We start from the raw sequence: 15,698 nt of genomic DNA, 5'->3' as shown, positions 1-15,698 counted from the left end.
AAGTGGTCCATGGTAGTTCATCTACCATACAGCCTAATACCTAATAGATGTAAAGTCATGGATCAGGAAACAAGCTCCAAAATTTACCTAACTAGATTTGATACTTGGGTCTGATGATGGCATAAATATATTGAAAGTAATGGTGACTATATTGAACAGTAGCTTCCTATAGAGGAGACTTTAGGTTATAATATATGTTACTTTTGACCTGATCTATTCATTAATAAAATTGTGGTGCTGAGGAGGTATCACTTATTGATCCCTCACATACATTATCATTTTACAAGTATATAGCTTTTTTGCAAAATAATTTAAAATGAATGGAGTCTAAATATAAAAATAAAAATTTTCAAAATATGCATATTAGTACTACTAGAATTTAAAAAAATCTAAAATTAGAGTAATGTAAACAAGATAAATTTCAAGTGACATAAGTAGGGACACACACCAATAAAATCTGGAGGTAAAAGACCATTAAAAAACTTAATCATTAAGTGATTGAAATAGATTACCTATTATTTACAGAGGGAAAGTTAAATCACAATTGTATAATATTGATAGACTGATGTAAAGTAAATTATTCAGTTTGTTAAACAGTAAGTACACCTTATTGAGTGACTTCATAACATTATTTATAAGAGTATCAGCAGTCAAAGACCAAATGACAATGCTATAATCAATTAATGACTGGAAATTTGTAAGAAAATAAAGACCTGAAAACATCCTGGACAAATGGATCTACCATACCACCATAGAATACCATGTCTAATTCTGAGTTGTTTAATGATCTTGTTTACATAGTCTTTAAATGTTAGCCTAGAATCAAAAATTGACTATTGAAATTTTGTTTTCTTTCATTTTCATTCTAATGTTTAAATACTGTTTACAATATTTAAACATTAGAATGAAAATGAAAGTCATTAGTTATTCACTAGATCATATTATATTTCATTAGCATACCAAAAATTCTATTCAGTCTTCGTATCATAAATCTTACCATTTTTACAGCAGCATAAAATGCTCCTAAAATAGCTGCAGCTCCTCCACAATCCCTTTTCATTCCAGTCATAGCAGTCTGAAAAATACATTTGAAATACTTAAAATTAATTATGAATAATGATACAATCTTTCAAATTAATTATAACAAGTAAGATTATTAATTAAATATAACTCGGAGTTTGAAATTTTTAACTGTCTTGTTTGAGCAATGGAGACAGTTTTTGCCCCAAATTAAATATGGTTCCAAATGCATAAATTAAACACACATTAAATATTAATTAGTTCAAGTACAACATAACAGTTATACTATTTATCCTGTTTGATCATTCTCAATGCTCAAATTCTAATCACCATGAACAAAGTCTGAATTTTCTTTGAATGTAGGGAAAAAAAACATTAATTTTTTAGCAGCCAATATTTTAGATAATTTTTTAATGTCTCTTTTAAATGGGACCTATTTCCTAGCAAAAATTTAAAATTATTAAAAGTAAGTCAATCTAAATGTACCTTTGCTTTTATGCAAAGACCTCCAGTATCATATACAATCCCTTTTCCAACCCATGCAATTGTTTCAGTAGCTTGATCTGGAATATGACTTAAAACTGCAAGTGCAGGTGCATGTTCAGCAGCTTTTCCCACAGCATAAATACCTATTAAAAAATTTAATTATTAGGCAAATGATTTGATAATCTCATAACACTTTTTTAAATAATTAAAACAATTAAGGTTATAAAATTAACTATACAGTACTTATTGTATTCACTTTGGAACCTGCTTATACTGATAACTGATCAACAACATTGAGCAGAGTAAGTAGATAAGACTACAATCAATGATGTTTTTTCTGATTTTATTGACAATAAAAAAAATGTACAATTAATAATAAATACTATAATTAATAAATCTTCAACAGCAATTCATCCAGCATATAGTCAAAATGAGAAATAGCAATTTAATGGCAAGCAAATAACAAAATTATTAATGTTTAAAACACTGGTTAAGACTGATAATGATTTCATGTTATCAGCAAATGATATAAAATAAGCATCATAAAAGACAAAAGACAAACTAAAAATGTATAGTTACCTGAAGATAATGATAACTATAAATATAAAATACCAATGCAATATGCAAAGTTTTGAAGTCTTTTAACTTACATTTTTGAAACATGCTAATTCTGACATTGACATTGCTAATTCTAACATCCTAATTACAATAAGTAGATTCTATTGTATATATTACAGTGGAACACCATTCATATATTTTACATTTATATGGCTTTATCATTTATACATCCAAATTCATTTGTATGTTTTATTTCTGTCATTTTGTTTCTAATGAATATAACAGATATTGTAATATTCCTTTAGAAAACAAACTCAAAATTTCTAGAACATATTCACTTTGTTCTATTCTCACTCTTCTCTTCATATTTCAGAATTAAAAAGTATAAAATTGACCACAAGTATATTGTCTCTCAGAGGAAAGAATTAATAGTAGACTATTGGCTAATGGGTGTGAAGTAATCAATATAACGAACGTCTATACCAGTGATCGCCAACTGGTGGTCCATGGACCACTGATAGTCTGTGATAAAATTTTAGTGGTCCGTAGAGAAATTTGGACATCAAGCAACTCAAAGTTACACTAAACATTACAAAAGAAATGCAAAATGCTAGGTTGCTTTTTCTCACTCATTGGGGTTTTCCCTGTACATCATACTTTTCCTGTAGCATTTGAGTTATGCTGATCAACTAACTAACTCTTTTCAAAAAAAGTTTTTAACTGACTTCTGGTACAAACCAGAAGCTCGTATATGGGAATTGGGCCCTCCTGGCCCTACACTTTCCATATCTGGTCTTGACTTTCATCTATCTAACTCTGTTCTTGAGATTAAGGAATGACAGACAAACAAACAGGCAGACAAAGACGGATGATGGTGGAAATTTATAGGTCTACAGTTTTTTCAAATTGCAGCCAAACAAGCAGCAACAAACTTCACACTAATTTGTTATAATTAAACAATTGAATTTCATATTAACAAAGTAAAATGAAACTTTTATGATCATTATTCTGTAGAGGTTTTCATCGTTTAAAGAAATTTATGATAGTGGTTCACAGGATTCAAAATTGTGAGTTTAGTGGTCTGTAAGGTCAGAAAGATTGGCAACTACTAGTCTATACATTTGCAGTATCCTATAAAAGCAATAGAATATTCAGAGAGAAGTGTAAAAATGAATTTGTTTTATTAAAGAAACTTTAATAAAACAAATTTTTTTATTAAAGAATGTTTTATTGTTGAATGTACATGTTGAATGTACATGAATGAATACATGTTTTATTAAAAAAACTTTAATAAATCAAATTTATTTCAGAAACTATTCCAATGTACTGTACAATTCTTAATTTTACTATAGAACTCCTAACAGTTCTTAATGGACATTCTAAAATTAAAAAAACAAGCAAATATTTATTGTCATATCATCATAATGCCGAGCTGCAATTTTTAATCATATTTTTAAATTTATTTAATTTAAAATATATGCTCTCCACCTTCAAATTAGTATCATCTTGTCCCTGTACATCATACTTTTCCTTTAGCAATTGAGTCGTGCCAGTCATTTAACTAACTCCTTTCAGGAGAATTTTTAAATTGAAATAACATGACACCTGATACAAACTGGAAGTCACATTATTTATAGTTAACTAGTGGCCCGGGACAACCCCTAGTGGGCATTCTAGCAGCAGCGGTGTCATTCCATGGTATAAATAATAAAAAATAATTAAAAAATATCTGTAGAAGAGAATTCATTTTTTGTAATAAAAAACAAAATTAAATAAAAAAAATTAAAACATTCATTAAAAGCTATAATATTATGAGTTTGTTATAAAAACTATTAGTTCTGCCAACTTGTGATATGTTTTGACTTAAATTTCAATTAAACAGTAGATGCAGTTTATTGTAATCAGTTGTCTAATGTTTATCAAAATTCAACATTTTCCAAACATAGTAAATTTTATACACATAACAAACATATACTTTAAATTTAAAGATATTATAAACAGAAGAAGAGTGCCATATCATTTTCAGTCAATATAGTTACACAAAGGAGAGAAATGTATACCAAATAGCAAATTTAAAGATATGTTTATTGAAAAAGACATGTAAATGACTAAATGATTACATGGAAGAAGAAAAAAGCTTAAAAATTTCTAAATAAAATTAATTCAAATGCAGGTTTAAAATTACAAAAGTGAGAAATAACATACTTATAGTAGACATTGTAATACATATACAGGGTGAGTTAAAAAAAGGTGGCTACATGTTTGATTTCAAGTTCTGCTGATATTAGTTGATTTAACAGAATAGTGGCATTTGTAAGCCAACTGTTGAAAGTGATATTGAAATTACATTTTGCCAGTATCACAGTCATTTTTGTGGGCAACTGCTCATGATGTAGCTGTAACTTGCTGCTGTACACTCAGTGCCATCTTGGATGCTGACATAGGTACTATATGCACTGTTGAAGTAACTCAAGCATATGATGACTTCCTGGAAAGATGAATTCTTAAAATAGCACTGATCATCCCAATAAATCAAATAATGTCAGCACACCATGAGATCAAACATGTAGCCACCTTTCTGATTCACCCTACAAAAGAAAATAAAACTGATATACAGTATATAGAAACATTCATTCATTTCATACTAATATTTTGGAAGTCATTCAATTTGGAAAATTTAAATATGTCATAATCTCAAAACAAATACTATTTAAATTCACATATCTAGATTTATTAAATATACTATATTTGCACACCACATAAATGAGAGTTAAAAAAAATAATAAAAATAAATAAATACTCTAATATTTTTGATCCAGTCCATAGATCATCTACAGGATTCAACTTTTTTTTTTTTTGAAATCATCTTGGAGATGATCTATGGATTACACTGAAAATGTTGGAGTGTGTTTTTCTTTTTTGTTTAAACTCTCATGTATCTGGTATGCAAACATAGTAACTGAAGTATATGAGGCAATTGTATAATTGTAATTTATCAAATATATTCAATATTTATTATAATTTGAAAGAAAAATTAATAATTCAAAATTAAATTATTTTTTTATAATTTATGTATGCATAATTTATTATTAATTATATCTACATATAAATCTTTATTTACAAAGCTAAAATTCAAATTTCTTATTAGAAATAAATAAACAAATGTTTAATTTTATTTATTAATTTAATCTAAGTAAGAACAGATTAAAAAACAAATATAATTAATTGTATAACCTGAATGATATGAACCAAATTATATACCACCAAATCCTTGTTCAAGTAAATCATTTCCTTGGATTATTGTAGGTATAATATTAAGAGCTTCACCCACAGTTTTAATTTCCTGAAATATTATTTAAATAAAAATTAGTACTGTTATCTGTTATATATACATACATACATACCATTAATTTTTAAATTTAAAATTATAATTTATTAATTATAATCACTTAATAGCTATAGTCATAAAACCTAGCCTCTTCCCTAGCAGAACTGTACGTATTTTATATTACATATTCCTTATGTTTTGATCCTGAGGATGGCTACCCAGTCAGCCAAAAATGTTTGATAAATAAAATATTTCTGCTCGAAAAGGTTAGAATCATTATTATTTTTAAAACACCAGTTTATGAGACTTATTACTAGTTGTAAAATCTTATAACAACTCCATAAACATAAACTCAAAACTAATTTATTTAAGAAAATTTAAATACAAATTAGAAGTTATTTTCATGTTAGAATAAAAAGAAGAAAAAAAAAACACACACACACACACACACACAGACATATATACAATGTTTTTACTAAAAACATAAAATAATTATTAATAAGGCATAATTTCTTTAGTCAGTCAATATTTTTAAAAATTCACTAAGAACTATACAGTAATTTCTATAATTTTATTTCATTTACAATTACAGTAATATTTCAAAATCATTATACTCCAAAATTACATAATTTATTGGTGCAACAAAATTTCTTTTACTAAACTCTAAATTTTATTCAAATATTCATAAACTCTCAAGTTATATACATTTGTGTGTACAAATATAATTTATTATAAATAAATAATATATTATATATATATATAACATAAATTGTAATCCATTTAAAAAGTTAAGAGTTGGCCTAGAAAAATTATTTGTCCTTGCAAAATATTTTAAAAATTTAAGCTATTTTATATATTTAGAATTTGTCAATATCAATACATTTTCAATCATGAAAAAAATTATATTAAGTTATTAATTTATACAAATCAAAATATGTACCTCTAAAAATGTACTTGTATGCATTTCACTACATGGAGTATCTACAATACGTGCAGCTAAACGTATTCCTTCAGCTGCTGTTGATAGACATTGAATTTCATTTTCAGTTAAATTTTGATTATCATTTCCATTTGTAACTATAATAAATTCAACAGTTACAGTAAATGATGTAGAAGAAGATGCAGATTTTCGGGAATAAAGAGGAAAGGCACGGGCAATGGCACATGCTGAGGCAAATGCATCAGTCATTTCACATATCATCTGCAAATATCATGGTTATTATAACAAAAAATAGTTATATCAATAACTTTATCATAACTACATTATTACCATTTTCCTCAATTCTAAGATGCACTACAAGTTTAGGTTCAAATTTTTAAATGACCAATTCTGTTAAGTAATAACAGAAAAACATCATAAATGCTTTGAAACAGATAATGTTTGGCATCTCTAGTTCCATACACTTCTGCATATACAATAACTATTCATTTTAATGTTCTATCATAATATTGTCATGAAGGCATTTTTACTGTTAAGTAGTAGTTTAAATTAAATGGCACTATCAGCAGAGCTCATTTGAACTAATGGGAGCATTTGAGCAAAATATCTGAAAATATCTCTTATTGATACATAACATATCATGTGGTCTATTTGCAATGACTGCTGATTGTTATTTTCAACTGCAAACATAAGATGCCATAAATTCTAAGACACCTTGTACTTTGGACTAATAAAAAATGAGTAAAAAAGTGTAACTTAGAATTGAGGAATTAGAAAAATTCCTTAAATTCAAGAAAAAATTTATTCAAGATTGGTTATAAAAATGTATATATTTTAAATGAAACTTTGTGGAGAATATTAAGATCTTTGTTTCAAAAACTAAACTAAGAGACTATAAAAATTCATCTTCTAAATCAAAATATGTATAATAGTTAATTAAAACTTAGTCTAAAATGACTAAATAAAAGATTAATGCTATACCTATTCATATCTTCAAAATAAAATTTCAAATACTCAAATATCATATGCCATTGTACTATAAAACGGCAGATCCTGTCATTAGAATCGATATACAGAGTTAATAAAATCCTGTAATCTTAGGCTTAATCCAGTAAAAATTCAAATTGCAATTCATGAAATATTTTATTTTTGTAAACCCAATATTTTCTACTTTCAACAATCACAAGTGAAAACTAATATACTGATTATTTTCATTCTTTGTTTTCTTGCATATGAATTCAAGTAATTTTATTAGGAACCATTTAAAAGAGTCTACTGATTTAGAAGTCTTGTGGATCAATTACTTTTCTATTATCCTGGAATAACTATCTAATTAATTAATAGCTTGATAATGCATTTCAAGCTATGATTTGCAAAATTTTGCTATATTTTATACTGTGTATATCTTCAGAATGAATTCTGTTTAAAATAGAATTGCACTTTAATTTTAAAATTATTTTATGGTTGACTACACCTATAATACTATACTTATGGAAATCAAAATTATGTATAAACAGTGTTTGTGTCAACTGTGTCATAAAGCCATGCCATAAAATTTTTATGGCATAGCTTTATGACACACAAACACTGTGTTTATACTGTGGCAATATGCCATATTACTGTATATATTTTAGATATAAGTTTAGTTTTAAGTTTTCTTTCTTTGTTCTCCCCCCTTTTTTCCCGCAAATTTTCAACTAACATTCTTTTCCTGTGGGTGGGGGTAACCCTTTCTAAGAACCACATTAACAATGGGAAGTGAAAGCCCTGAGGCTACTATAACAGATAAGAAGGGACATTCTTGGGTCGGACTCTTGGTGAAGGCAGATGTGTGAAAGGTACGCAGAGTTATTCGTAAACGGCAGAAGACACATCCTACTCAACTACTACTGCCCAAAGAACACTCGCATCGAGGACATCCTTATTTGCATGCAAAACATCATGGACAAGTACACAGGGGCATACTTCATTTTGGCTGGCGACACCAATGCCCATTCTCCCACTTGGGGAGGTGATCGTCTGGACTCTCGTGGTCAACTTCTCGAGGAGTTCTTTGCACGTAATTGCCTCCTAGTTATCAACGACCCTCTCTCCCCGCCAACCTTTGTCTCCAGCCAGGGACGCAGTTGGATCGATGTAACCGCTTGCTCCCTTGGCTGTCACCCTCACATTCGCCAGTGGAGAATCCTGGAGGAATCACTTGACGATCATGCATTTATCTCCTTCTATATTGACATCACTTCTCCAGTCGACCTCCGGCACCCATGCCGCAAATACAATCTAAAACGTGCTAAGTGGAGCGATCTTCAGTATTATCTCACCACCAACCTGATCGACTGCGATGCTGAAAACCCTGAGGAGGCCCAAAATCACATCAACTACAACATCGACATCATCAACACTGCCTGTAAGATGTTCATCCCTCAGTTCACTAAGTCACGTAAATCGGTCCCTTGGTGGACTGCTGAACTCACGAACCTCAGGAAAGAAAACATTACTCTTAGAAAGCAGTTTCAAAATTGCCACACCGAGCCCCATCGCTCGACCTACAAGCTACAGTATTACAACCACCTTCGTATATATAAAAATAAAATTAAAACAGCCAAGAAGGATTCGTGGAGGAAATTTTGTGCAGCTGCCTCTAAAAACCCGTGGGGATTTATTACTAAATTCTGCACCAACAAACTCAAAAAGAAGCAAATTATGTGTTCCAACACTGAAGGTGAAGACTTTCTTCAGGCTGCAAATAATAAAATGGACAAATTCTGTTTTGACGACCCTCACGAACGAGACACCACAGCACACACTGAGTTCCGTTTGTTAATAGAGGATGACATCAATACTCCCAACGCTCCTAGCTTCCACCTACAAGAATTAAAGAAAGTTTTTGCAAACCTCAACAACAAAAAATCCCCCGGGCACGATGACATTACCCCAGAGCTCGCCAAGCACCTCTGGAACCTCATCCCTCACCATCTCCTGCAGCTTTATAACACCTGCCTAAAACATGGCATCTTTCCGCATTCCTGGAAACTCGCCAAGATTGTCCCAGTGCCAAAACCTGGCAACCCTAATGACTGCAGGCCTATCTCTTTGCTACCAGTTCTGGGTAAGGTTTTGGAGCGACTCATCAACAACAGGCTTCTCTGGCACCTGGAGGTTAACCACCTTATCCAAGATACTCAATTTGGCTTCCGTCCCCAAAAATCCTCAGCTGATGCTATTTGTCATGCAGTTAACTGTATCAACCACCTACTGGAAAGTAATAAGTACGTTCTGGCCATCAGCCTTGACATCGCCAAGGCATTTGATAGTGCCTGGTGGCCCCTGATCCTTAAAAACCTCAGGAACATGGACTGTCCTGCCAATATCTTTCACATTCTTAAAGACTATCTTAACGACAGATCAGCTACTTTGCGCTGTGGGGGACACACTGTTCTTCGCAGGGTTGTTCGTGGCTGCCCGCAGGGCTCAGTGTGTGGCCCCATTCTTTGGAATGTCCTCTTCAACGACTTCCTCTCCCAGGACTTTGGCCATCACAATCTGATAGCATATGCTGACGATGTTTTGGTCCTTTTTGGCGGCCGGTCCCGTGCGGCCCTTGAGCAACATGGAAATCGCATTCTCGAAAACATTTTAAGTTGGGGTACACATCACAAGCTTACCTTCAATCCCAACAAAACTAGATGCATTGTTTTTAACAAGCCCAGACGACAACATCTTTACCTTAGAGTCCCCAGCATCAAAATGGGCGTGCAAACTGTTAAGGTCAAAAAAACTATTAATTACCTAGGTGTGATCCTTGACCATCGACTACTCTGGAACTCTCACATTGACTACATCACCAATCGCACTGGCAGAATCTTTAATGCCTTTGCGCGCATTGCGAGAGGTCAATGGGGACTGGCCTCTGAGGCTATGGATGTAATCTATAACCAGATCTTCATTCCCATCATCACATATGCCTGCGGCAGCTGGGGAGGCGCAGTCCATAAGTCTTATATCAAGCGTAGGCTGATTGCAGCACAGCGTAGAGCTCTCATACAGATCACCAAGGCCTACTCTACTTCTCCTAACATTCCCCTTCAAGTCTTGGTGAAGAAAGCTCCTATCAATCTCATTATTACCTCTCATCTCAATCTCTGGCAAATTAAAAAAGGGTCAAGATGTTCACACTGGTAGACAACTTATTCATCACAAGGACTTCGAAAAGGGCATAAGTTTCGCAAATTTCCAGCACCCTGCGACCCCTTCTAGCATCATTTTCGACCAACCATCCCACGTTGACTTTGAGATCTTCACAGATGGCTCGAAGACAGATGCAAAGGTCGGTTGCAGCTACGTTGTATTTCAGCACTGTCAGGAAACCACATCGAGCCAGTTTAGGCTGGGTAATCATTGCAATGTCTTCCAGGCTGAACTCTATGCCATCAAAATGGCCATCGTCTGGACTAACAACCTAAACAATAAAAATATTGCCATCATTACTGACAGTGCATCATCCATCGCTCTTTTAGGTAAACAATCTTCCCATCCAATCTCTACTGATATCCAAAACTTGGTCTTCAACTCCAACAACCGCATATTTATGTATTGGACACGCGCCCACCAGGGCACTCATGGAAATGAGAGGAGCATCAGCCCTGCTCATTCTTCAAACTGTCTGACATTAATCTCCCTGTCTCCTACAACAAATTCAACATCAAGACTCTCAAAACCATCCTCTGGCAGGATCTGCTTCTTACTTCGCAGCATGATTGGGACAACCGCAACCATCCTGTCACCCACAAATTCATTCCCTGCATCAGTAACTTTATGTCCTTCAATTGGTACAAACCAAGTCATTATATCATGCAGTTTCTCACCGGCCATGGCCGTTTTCAGTCCAGCATCTCGCCAGATTTGCTGGTGCGAACAACTCTACCTGCTCTCTTTGTGGTGTCAGTGACAGTAGTGTACATTACATCTACGACTGCCCCTTGCTCGAACTAGAACGCCATTTTCTAAGGACGACAATCGACTCCCATGGGCACAACTGGACCAACCATGACTCCTGCCTACGCAACAAAGACTCTTATGAAGCCTTCCTTAACCTCATCTCTATGTATTTCTCCCGCACCACTGTGAGTGGCTACTAGTTCTGTAGTGTAATCTACATGTATACTTTGTTTAGTCTGTCCTATTCATGTCCCTTCTTCCTGTAACCACGGGCTAGTCTAGTACATATTGTATATTTTCATTGTTCTTTTGTATTTTATGTCTTTTATGTTTATGTTCTGCTTATTAGTTTTAGTCTTAGTTTAATTCTGCATTTATTCTCTTTGTTTTTTTTTTTTTAACTCTTTTATTGTAACTTTTATTCATGGTACACCAACTGTTCAAACCCTGTATACCTGTACTGTGCCAACACTTGGTTATGCGAAAGTGGCACCAAGTATATACTGTTTGTAGTATGTTTTATTTAATAAAAAATCTGAATCTGAAATCTGTTCTCTAGACGGACAAAAGATGGCCTGCAAAGGAGAGAAAGGACCCCATTAACACGAGGAGAGAGAGACAAACGTCCCTTGTATAAGGAGGTTCATTCAAGAGATCCAATTAAAGATCATCTGGAAACAGGATTTATAGTGGTTCCCCACCAGAAGAGCATCAAGACCAGACAAAAAAAACCCCTGGTATTCTTTATAACCTCCTCTTCTATCATATAACTTTTTTTGTTAACCTTTCCTTCCTCTTTTAGTTTATAATTTAGTGTAAGTATTAGTTGTAAGATTACAAGTCTGTCTTTTACTTATTTGTCACAAATGAGTTCCTTTGAACTCCTTGCTCCGATTTTGGATATTTTGTAATCCAAAAAGAATCCTCACATAAAAAGTAAATAATTGTCGTTATTTATTTGTGTACTGCCTTTCGTGGACTATTGTACATTTGCATGACTCTCACAATACATAATTTTGATTTCCATAAGTATAGTGTTATAGGTATAGTCTAACCACAAAATACCATATTACAATTCATTTATAATTAGAGATTATGGCATTCATGGAAATTAGCCCACTTGATCTGCTCATGTGCCAAACTTCCATTCATGCCATAATCACCTATATTATAAACTAATTGCATAATATACTATTATAAACAAAATAATCAGTAGATTAATATATTTTATAAAAATATTGTTATTTTAAACAATATCAATAACGTATATTCTGACATATTATTTTGATGTACATCTTGGTACTTTGGTTTATTAATTAAAGTCAAAACTATACAAGATGATTCAAACAAGACTTAGTCTTGATAAAAATACATAAATTTCATATATCATTCCTTTTGTAAAAATAATAATAAATTGTAAATTTGCCAGCCCTTAAATTTACAATTTATTATTATTTTTAAATATTAATTAATATTTAAATTAATTTTTTATTAATTTGTATTGTACAAATTAATAATTGTATTGTATTGTTTTAAATATTAATAAAAAATATGATATAATGCTTGCTTTAAATTTCATAATTAAAAACTTTTCATATTATAAATATATTGTGATATTACGATTATTATATAAACGATTCAATTACATTCCCATTTTACTCAAAAACAAGTTTTAGAAACTGAAAAAATGATTTTAGGATTTGTAAAATCAATATAAGGAGATTTTTAAATTATTTTATCTTTTAACACTAAATAAAATGATAAAAAGTTATTTCCATCTTATATCATAACAAAAGTAATTAGAAAATTTTTCATTATTATAAATAAACATAAATGTAATTACAGTTTATAAGTTTATAATCCACAATAAAAATAACTTTAATAATGAATTTCATTGAAACTTATTAACATAAAATATAATCATAATAAACGCTGATAAAAATCATTAAAATATCTGATAAGGTTAATAAAAATGTTATGATTAAAACTGAAACTCTAATGGTTGGTTCACATTATGGCAGAAAATGCTGTGGCATCAAAAAGGTTGCCTACTGTCCAGTGGCATAGCTAGCATGGGTGACACCCGTGCGGATATCGTGGTGTCACCCTTTTTAACTCTTTTATAAAACACTGTTGAATTGTAATAGCTTCGCACTCGAGCAACTTGCACGATATAATGAATATGCGATGTCGTGATGTATGAGTTTAGATTTATAGAGTAAATCATAGTAAGATTTTCAGCTGGTGTGAGCTGTTGTGGCATCTCCTCATAGCGAAGAAACTGTCATGTGAGGCAAGCCGTTGACTCCCTTTTTTTTCTTTTTCTTCTTTTTTTTTAAGTACAGGCCTACCGGGTGTCACCCCTACACCGCTGACACCTGGGGCAGGCCACCCTCACTGCCCCCTAGCTACACCTCTGCTACTGTCCCTGATGTACTCCTGTTTACATTGCACCTTGTGTCATTCTGACCTTGACATCAGGGCCGGATTTACATAGGGACATTTGGGGCCAGTGCCCAGGGCCCCCATAAAACTACACTGCTGGCCATCGCAAATGCAACACCCTGAAGGAAGCATCCAAATCAAGTAAAATTTGCACCATGCATTTGCGGCGATGAGATATGCAAATGATTAGCATTTCAGCGCAGACACACATCATGGGCACCTGTTGTGCCACCTGCAAGCAGCTATATAAAGGGAGAATAGAAGGCCGTTTTGAAGTACTGGAATTGTTCTTTCATGCGTTTTTTTGGCATAAGCAGCTTCAGTATGCAATGCAGAAGAAAATGAGTGTCTTTCAAGCACGTTTCTGAGTTCGACCAAGGAAGAATAGTTGCCTATAGGGATTGTGGATATACTTCAGAGAAATTGGTGATTGTATCAGACGTAAACAAGCAACTGTGATGCAGATCTGTAACTGCTGGATGCAGGAGGGAATGACGGACTGACAGAACCTGTTGCACCCACCTCGTTGCACCAATGCACTTGATGACAGGAATATCATGCGCATGGCAGTGATGGATCGCTGTGCCACATCATGAACCATATCACAACAAATTCAATCTGTTGTGCAATAATCGGTGTCCACGTGTACCATTCAACATCATTTGCAGCAGAGTGGAATATCTGCAAGGCGTCCATTGCTGCGTGTACTGTTGAGTCAAAACCACAGGCATTTGTGCCAGCAATGGTGCGATGAACGACGGACATGGACAACCGAATGGAATGACATTGTTTTTACTGATGAATCCCACTTCTGCCTGCAACACCACGATGGGCGGATTAGAGTCTGGAGACACCGTGGTGAGAGACTGCCGAATTGTTGCCTTATGCATTGCCATACTGGTCCTAGACCTGGTAATATGGTTTGGGGTGGTATTGGATTCCACTCCTGCACCCCCTAGTATGCATTGCCAGTACACTGACCAGCCAGCACTATATTTCTGAGATGTTGGAGCTTGTTGTCCTCCCTTACCTTCAGAGATTGCCAATGGCCACATTCCAACAGGATAATGCATGACCACACGTGGCATGCATTGCTCAAGACTTCTTCTTTGCCCATCAGATTGCATTGCTGCCTTGGCCTCCTTGTTCTCCCGATCTCTCGCCTATAGAAAACGTCTGGTTGATGATTGCAGAACAACTGGCCCAGGATACACCACCCGCTGCTACACCAAATCAACTTTGGCAATATGTGGAAGCAGCATGGAATGCTACACCCCAACAACATATCCAAAGCCTCTTTGACTCAATGCCAAAGCGTGTAGCAGTGGTTATAGCCAGCAATGGTGGCAACACTCCATACTGCTTCCATCATCTTCCTTACTTCACAAGAGACTGTATTTTCAATCATTTGATCTTTGTACAATGTGTTATCTCCCAAATAAATTTGACTGTGATATCTCTGGTCCTTCTTGGTGTTGCATTTTGGATGGCCAGCAGTGTATTTAAACATAATTTTTTTCCCCTATTACTGCGACAGCCTAGTGTGGCCTAATCATGAGGGCCACAGGCAAAGAAAACCAAACCCGGGAAAAAACCTATGAAACATCGGAAAATTTCAGGAAAAAAATTTTACATAGGTATTTTTTAATTAAATTAAAATAATTAGTTTTACACAATAAAATATATGTATGTTTACAATAACCTTTTTTAAATGAAATTTACAACTTCCCAGTTGAAATCTAGTTGAAAGTACAGTAATGTGTGTAAATTTTCTAAATCATCAAATTTGCCTACTCTTAAAGGGGGCCCCACTGAATTTGTGCCCAGGGCCCCTGGATTGGTAAATCCGGCCCTGCTTGACATAGGCACAAGTGAACAGTGTTGGATAGGATTGTAGCTTAAATAAAAAATAGATGCTATCATAATGCAAATTGTGGAAAATTATTTGTATTTAGTTTTAAATAATGCCTCTTCAAAATTTAA

General features: G+C 33.3%; 1 protein-coding gene across 2 annotated transcripts in view; it reads right to left on the bottom strand.

The window, feature by feature from the left end:
* grsm (granny smith) overlaps window positions 1-15,698 on the bottom strand; it is a 39,352-nt gene that overhangs the window by 12,310 nt on the left and 11,344 nt on the right. For both annotated transcript variants that reach the window (XM_067286184.1, XM_067286185.1), the window contains exons 5-8: window positions 6,333-6,593; window positions 5,326-5,407; window positions 1,507-1,649; window positions 998-1,075 (exon numbers count right to left, since the gene is read on the bottom strand). In XM_067286184.1, coding sequence (XP_067142285.1) covers window positions 998-1,075; window positions 1,507-1,649; window positions 5,326-5,407; window positions 6,333-6,593 — 564 coding nt within the window. The remainder of the gene's footprint in view (window positions 1-997; window positions 1,076-1,506; window positions 1,650-5,325; window positions 5,408-6,332; window positions 6,594-15,698) is intronic.

The sequence above is a fragment of the Centruroides vittatus genome, unplaced genomic scaffold, assembly GCF_030686945.1.
Source record: "Centruroides vittatus isolate TY-2023 unplaced genomic scaffold, ASM3068694v2 scaffold_324, whole genome shotgun sequence".
Lineage (NCBI taxonomy): Eukaryota > Metazoa > Arthropoda > Arachnida > Scorpiones > Buthidae > Centruroides > Centruroides vittatus.
Note: the sequence above shows the minus strand (reverse complement) of the source record. Positions and strands in the feature narration are given on the sequence as shown.